Source organism: Impatiens glandulifera, chromosome 9 (assembly GCF_907164915.1).
Source record: "Impatiens glandulifera chromosome 9, dImpGla2.1, whole genome shotgun sequence".
In the NCBI taxonomy this organism is placed as follows: domain Eukaryota; kingdom Viridiplantae; phylum Streptophyta; class Magnoliopsida; order Ericales; family Balsaminaceae; genus Impatiens; species Impatiens glandulifera.
The window spans coordinates 4,593,269-4,600,788 of NC_061870.1; the positions used below are offsets into that span (position 1 = coordinate 4,593,269).

At 40.7% G+C, this 7,520-nt stretch overlaps 1 protein-coding gene across 1 annotated transcript; it reads right to left on the reverse strand.

Annotated features, from left to right (window-relative positions):
- Positions 1 to 6,470: 6,470 nt before the first annotated feature.
- Positions 6,471 to 7,192, reverse strand: LOC124915750 (glutamic acid-rich protein-like). The gene is made up of 2 exons (XM_047456514.1): positions 7,118 to 7,192; positions 6,471 to 7,007 (listed from the first exon to the last, which is right to left on the reverse strand). Exons 1-2 carry the CDS (start codon positions 7,190 to 7,192, stop codon positions 6,471 to 6,473), a joined length of 612 nt encoding a protein of 203 aa, XP_047312470.1.
- Between the last annotated feature and the right edge of the window lie 328 nt (positions 7,193 to 7,520).

Genomic DNA, 7,520 nt, shown 5'->3' on the forward strand with positions numbered 1-7,520 from the left:
ATATGTTGAGGTTTTATACCTACACAATTAGACGGACACGTCTAATAGACGTTAGACGTTTTTACGTCTTGAGAAAAAGGATGCTCACGTCTAACACGTGGTGTTTATGCGGAATTAGATGTACACGTCTAATAAACATTAGACGAATTTGTTATAAACACGGAATTAGACGCATGCGTCTAATACACTCATCCATCTAATAGACGCTGTGTTATATTGGATTTGTGGAGTAAGAAAAACGTCTAACTACGTGCCGATTAGACTGATCAAGGACAGCTGTCCCACGCTGAGAGCTATCTGATTTTCCCGCTCAACATATCGAACAGTCATCTCTTAATAACATGAAGACACGTGTCTATCAAGTTAGAGAAAATGACTGATATACCCTCACTTTTAATGATGATTTCTTGAAAAAGGACGTCTAACATTTATTAATAGACCATACCCCTAGAATAGACGGTTACTCTGTATTTCCCTCTTTCATCTATATAAGGACATTTTTGCATGATTTTGAAAACTTTTAATCTCTCGAAATTTCTAAGAACCCTAGCTTTCTTGCATTTCTCTCACTAAATCTCTCTGAAATATCTTGTCGATTCACATTCTATCAAAAATGGTGAAGAAAATCACTCTCGGTCACTGTACTTTGCAGGTGGACTTTCCATCGGTGTATTCTTTTGATCAACCGGAGGTGGTGAAGATGTTCTAAACCCTAGAATATTTTGGGTTAAGGAAGTATCTTGGCAGACTGTTCATCTTCTATGAAGACGAAGTTCGCGAGTTCTTCAAGACAACAGTTATGGTGGATGATTCCATCGTAGGAACCGTCAACAGAACGGAGATTTCTTTTGACGAAGCAGTATATGCGGAGTTCTTTGAACTTTCGACGGAGGGTCATCTGTTCGATTTGGTGCTCTCTTCAGAAATCATGGAGGAAATGAAGACAACTTTCTCTACAGACGGCTCTAAGATCCATGTGAATGGATACAAGAAGGTATTCAAAGGCGTTGTAAGGGAAGGCTGGTTCCTTCCATCTCTATAGTCAAGACCGTTTTGACTATATTTGTGCCATTTCGAAAGGGATCTAAGTAAACTGGGCTCATACCCTTTTTCAGAATCTGTGTTACTCTATCAGCCAGACAAACAAGGAGAGTATAACGTATGCGACTCAACTGAGTCACTTGTTGAAGCACTTGGGGTTCCTGTTGGTGAACCGGCGCAGATGAACTCTCCAAGAGTTTTTACTGCTCTTACGGTGGCTAGCACTCTGACGAGGTTGAAGAGCAACCTTGAATCTGCATCTGGTGCTTCTAGTTACCAGACCGGTGGAAAGCCTTCCACCCGATCAAAGCCTTCTGCTTCTGTTCTGTCAACAGGGACAAAGAGAACCAAAACTGTGATCGAATCGAAGGCCAGTTCCTCCAGTATGAAAAGCCCAAATCAGAAGAACTCAGAATCTGTTGATTCAAGGGTAAAGCAAGGTCCAGGCGTACTTGTTGCAACCCCGATGTCATCGTTATCCACTCCCTCAACCTATTTGAGGAAACCTTCGAGGTCTTATGCCTCAAAGGAGAAGAAGACAAAGGCGCCCTGCGCATCTAAATCTGCTAAGGTAAAGTCTTCTAAATCATTGGCTGATGTGCCAAAATTTGATGTTCCCGTAGTGGAACAAGCTGAATCTGTTTTCTCTCCTTTGAGAGAATCTGCTGAAGGGCCTGCTGTTGAGTCAGCCGGTCCAAATGATGAAACTGTTGACAGGGTTGAGTCTCCTGTTATGCAATCTGATCATGTAGCCGCCGGTGCTACAGAGTCGTCGCAACCAGAACAAGGTACTGTTCTTACCCTTGTTGCTGGTGAACCCAATATTCCTGCTCCCAAAGATTCCTTGGTGGTCGGAAAAATTGTTTGTAGAGAGCTTCCTGCTGAGCTTTGTATGAAACCTCAATCTGCCTTCGAACTGTTGCGGTCCAAAAAATGGACAAGAGGAATTGTGATTGGTGAGCCTAGACCAGCTCCAAAACCCGTAGAGGTTGTTGGAAAAGGAAAATCCATTGCAACTCAAGCTCCTGAGAAGGTATCTGAAGCAAGAGGTATCGTTGATCTTATTCTTGATCAAGTTAAAGCTCTTTCTGCTGAGAAATTAGAAATCTATTATTCCTGGTCCATGGAGAGGCTGTCCTCCAAGTACATAGACTCTCTGTCTAACGTTGCCATAACAAAAGAATGGAAGAAGAGGGTGGCAAACGAAAAGAAAGCCTTGAAATAGGCTAGAACTTCAGATGTAGGTGAAGCTCTGAATAAAAGAGAACTGGTGGAAGCTTGTATTCTTGGAAAAGCTCTCTTTCCAATTTATAAAGCAAGGAAAGCTAACTTCAACCCTGATGCAAAAAGAGCTGATGTTGAAGCAAAATTATTGAAAAAGTTGAATGATATCCTGGAAAGTTATGTCACTGCTACTTCTAGACACATTCATGGTGCCGATTACTCTAGCGCAGAACCTCTCAACGAAGAAGAAGCTATGGACATTCAAGACGCTGATAATGATGCTGATGAACTAGATGCTGCTCTCCTGATCGAATTCGGGAATCTTTCTGCCGAAGAGAGACGCATTCTAGATCATCCTGTCCAAGAACTTTCGAATGAAGAAGAAGGAGATGTGAATGTTCAAGAGCCTGAACGAGCTCTTGAGACAAATAATGAAGAAGTCATCATAGAAGACGTGACTGAGGAGGCTTTGAAAGCTCCTATTGAAGATGAAGTGATTTTAACCCCTGTTGCGATAGAGGTTGTTCAAGAAAAACTGGCCGAGGTCACTCAGCCAGAAACTGCAAGAACTGAGGGGGAACCCTCCAAAGAGAAAGACAATGAAGAAGGGAGTTTCTCATCTGAGGAGGAACAGGAACAACAACCAACATTTGTGAAGCCCCGCTTATTTCCCGATGGTGTTGTGGGAAGTGTTCACGAAAACATCAACATTCCCCGTCACTACTCTGTAAATTTGCTTGAAAGATTTGAGAGGGCAGAAAAGAAATTGAAGAAGAAAAACTAGACAAAGCTGCTAAGAATGCTGAAATGAATCAAACGGAGCAATCCTTGCAGGTTCATACAAACTTTGAGCCTATTCAAAGTATGGCAGTAGAATCTGAAGAAGTGTCGTCTCACGAAGAGTCATCTGCTGGAGGAAATAAAGTGCTAAGATCTATGAGGTCTATGCTCTCCTCAATTCAGAAGACTATGTGTCAGACAATGAATTCAAGGGAAGAAGAAAGGGAGAACTTTCACAATATTTGCAAGGTCCTCACTGTACTGGATAACACCTTGAAGAAGAACACATATGAGACTCATATCGCGAACGTGAACTTCTCAAAGTTTGTAAAACAACTTGTCAATAGTCAAACCGAGTTATTTGATATTGAAATGCAAATCAACGATGAACGCCACAAGGAAACTTTGGAAGAATTCAGTTTGGTGAAGAATCAGATGGTTGAAATCCAGGGTTGCATGAGAAGAAATGACAATGAACGCCAAGAATTTGCTGACTCCATTGCTAGAAGATTTCAAGAAAAGGAGGATGCAAGGGGCAGTGCTGAAGGTGCTCTACCTAGACCAGTTCAAGGTGAGTCAAGCAGAAGGAATGATGGTGTGTCAACCGGGACAAGATCCAGGCGAGCTCCAAATTCTGATGACAATCCTAGGCCAACCAAAAGAGGTGGTGGTCGAAGCGGTGCTGAGCGTGGAGGTCGAAGTAGTGGTGACCGGAGCAGACTATCCAATGTCGATCAAGGTGGACGTGTCAGTGGTGGTGAACGTGGTGGAAGATCAAATGCAGGCGGTCGTGGTGGTCGCGGCTATCCTTCTTTCTTCAACATGCTTCCAAGCCAAGAGATGAGTCCAACCGATCCTCGAGTTAAAAGGGAAGAACAATGATCTCTCTTCTTTTACTCTATTTTAACTTTATTGAACTTGGTTTCTTGATGGTTTCTCGAATACTGGTTTTTGGATAAATGATGTAAGTGAACAAGGTGTTTGTTTATTTATTTGATGAATGCATGTTTTGATATAGGTATGAATGTCTGCAATTTCTTCATCAAAAAGGGGGAAATTGTTGGGTCAAATTATTTTGATTAAATATTGAAATAATTTACCCTCTGATATTTTGATGATGAAATAACTTTTGAGTGTTGATACAGGTGTATTGAGACAATATGTTATTAGACTTGGATCTAATGAGGGTCACTAGACCGATTTTGATTTTCATTTGCATAAAATTAGACGCACAGTCTAACTCATCGGAGTTAGACGTGTAGTCTAATAGATGTAAAGAATTAGACACAAGTCTAATGAATACACGGAATTAGAAATAAGTCTAATAGAATTAGACGTACAGTCTAACTCAACGGAGTTAGACGTGTAGTCTAATAGATGTAAAGAATTAGACGATGGTCTAATGAATACACAGAATTAGACGTAAGTCTAATAGAACTAGACGTACAGTCTAACTCATCAGAGTTTAACGTGTAGTCTAATAGATGTAAAGAATTAGACGGATGGTCTAATGAATACACGAAATTAGACGTAAGTCTAATATATTCGGAATTAGACGTACAGTCTAACTCATCGGAGTTAGACGTGTAGTCTAATATTTTTTTGTAATTAGACGGGCAGTGTAATTGATATGAAAGTTAGACGTGAGTCTAACTCCTTCAGACAAGTCTGAGGTAGAACCGGAATTAGATGTGTCAGTCTAACTCAGCGGAGTTAGACGTGCCAGTCTAATGGTTACTGAATAATTAGACGGGTAGTCTAATTAGGGAAAGTTAGACGTGCGTCTAACTCCTTCAGACAAGTCTGGGGTAGAACCGGAATTAGACATGCAGTCTAACTCAGTGGAGTTAGACGTGCCAGTCTAATGGTTACTGAATAATTAGACGGGTAGTCTAATTAGTGAAAGTTAGACGTGCGTCTAACTCCTTCAGACAAGTCTGAGGTAGAACTGGAATTAGACGTGCAGTCTAACTCAGTGGAGTTAGACGTGTCAGTCTAATGGTTATTGAATAATTAGACGGGTAGTCTAATTAGTGAAAGTTAGACGTGCGTCTAACTCCTTCAGACAAGTCTGAGGTAGAACCGGAATTAGACGTGCAGTCTAACTCAGTGGAGTTAAACGTGCTCGTCTAATGGTTATTGAATAATTAGACGGGTAGTCTAATTGATATGAAAGTTAGACGTGCGTCTAACTCCTTTAGACAAGTCTGAGGTAGAACCGGAATTAGACGTGCAGTCTAACTCAGTGGAGTTAGACGTGCCTGTCAAATGGTTATTGAATAATTAGACGGGTAGTCTAATTGATATGAAAGTTATACGTGATTCTAACTCCTTCAGACAAGTCTGAGGTAGAACCGGAATTAGACGTGTAGTCTAACTTAGTGGAGTTAGACGTATCGGTCTAATGGTTATTGTAATTAGACGCGAGTCTAATTCTATTAGAGCAGGCGGTCTAATAGACGTTTTTTTGTTAAAAGGAGATGACTTATTTCATTAGACAGATTTTCACAATCCGTCTAACTGAAATACGTCTAATGCTCACTTTAAGCAGTATGCTTGAATCTAGAATTTCTCCTACCCACATGCTATAGCTGTACCCTACTCCTGCTCCACTTTCCAGTAAAGATTAGTACAACAACTATATGCATCCAATCAAGGAATGCCACGTAAGAGAATTTTCCTCACATTACCCGTTTTGCAGGTACATCCCTGATGGACTATTCGGTGCACTACCAGTTCTGTACGGCCACGATCCTTGTGCTCAGAACCTGTTGTGTACAATGGAGGCTTTCCAATGGAAGAGTGCCACGTATAATTCTAGAAGATTCGACCGTTAGCTCCTGCTTTGTATTTAACCAATCTTAAGGACAACGGACGAAGGACTGGATCTTACCTTGAACTTTTGCCTTACATGAACGAACAAGCAGTCTGATTTTGCAGAGAGAGAAACTACTCAATCATCTTGCTTACTAAACTTATTCTGTGAAGCTTCTTTCTGATTGTACTGTGTGTGAATCAAGAGAGAGCTAGAATCAAAACACCTTTAGCTGAGTGATATTCTTCATCTTGTAATTGAACAGAAAGTGTTATGTTCAATAGTGAGATAAGTGTGTGTGTAAACTGTATTTGATTCTTATCATCCTATAATGAATCCTCCGGTGGTTGGAAGAAGGGGTGACGTATGAGAGTTTCTCCGAACATCCATAAACAAACTGTTGTATTCTTCATTTCTGTCATCTTTTCATATTTCATCTTGTGCTTCAAACCCAAGTAAACAATTCCGCCTTGAATCTGTTTCAAGTGTTTACACAAGTTTGCGTAGAATAGAAAGTGAATTAAATCCCTAACAGGATTTCTTTCAAATTGTTTTTCATAAGCCTTCATCCTTAGCCAGACCCCCGTCTCTATCGATAAAGCCGATCCTATCAAATTTTACATACCTCATCCTTCTCCACAAATAGATCCACATCCTTGTCTTTGTTAATCTTCTCATTCACCACATCTTCCTCAATCTTCTCATTCACCTTCTCCACATCCTCAATCTTCTTCACCAGATCTTCAATCAACACATTCACCTTCGTTAAATCTTCCTCATTCACAAGCTCCTCATCCTTATCCTCCAACACATTCACCTCCTCTAAATCTTCCTCATTCACTAGATCCTCATCCTTCTCCTCAAACACATTCACCTTCTCTACATATTCCTCCTTCACCAGATCCTCATCCTTCTCCTCCAACACATTCACCTTCTCCACATCTTCTTCATTCACAAGATCCTCATCCTTCTCCTCCAACAGATCATCATCCTTGTCTTCCTCATTCAGCTTCTCCACATCCTCATCATTGTCTTCCTCAATCTTCTTTTTGTCATCCTCATCCTTCTCCACCACCACATCCAAGATCTCCACCATCTTCTTATTTTCATTCTTCTTCTTCTTCTCCACTTTCACGTTCTTTTTCTTCTTCTCGACAACACATCCACATCTTCATCCTCAATCTTGTCATGCACATTAGAAAAAATTAGACAAAAGCTTAAACCTATATAAATAGCGTGAATGTGAATTGTATATACCTCATCCTTGTCTTCCCCCTTGTCTTCCTCCTTCACCTCAACATTCTCATCCTTCTTCTCCTTCTTTTCCTTCATCTCCTTCAATCTTCTCCTCCTCTATTTTTCCTCTAGTGTGGCTAATAATATTTCAAACTGTTCTTATAGTTTGTTCAACATCTCTTTTATGAGATTTATTTTAGTTTTTAGTTTATTTAACTCCTTCGTCAGTTAATCCAATCTACATCCATCCTGGGGAGTTGTTGATGTTGGAGTCATTTGAGGGTCATCATCATCCTGGGGATCTGTTGATGTTGGAGTCATTTGAGAGACATCATCATCTACTTGAGTCCTGGTAGCGCTCTCAATAGAATGAGAGGTGATAGGGTTGGGGTAGGGATGCAGGTTCTTCTCCTCGTGGAAGGTT

What these genes read in the sequence shown, in the direction of transcription:
- LOC124915750 (XM_047456514.1), bottom strand. Translation starts at nt 7,192, where the DNA reads ATGAAGGAAAAGAAGGAGAAGAAGGATGAGAATGTTGAGGTGAAGGAG. An exon ending in AGGGGGAAGACAAGGATGAG is followed by an intron (nt 7,008 to 7,117) that starts GTATATACAATT and finishes GTTGTCGAGAAG; the next exon opens with AAGAAAAAGAACGTGAAAGT.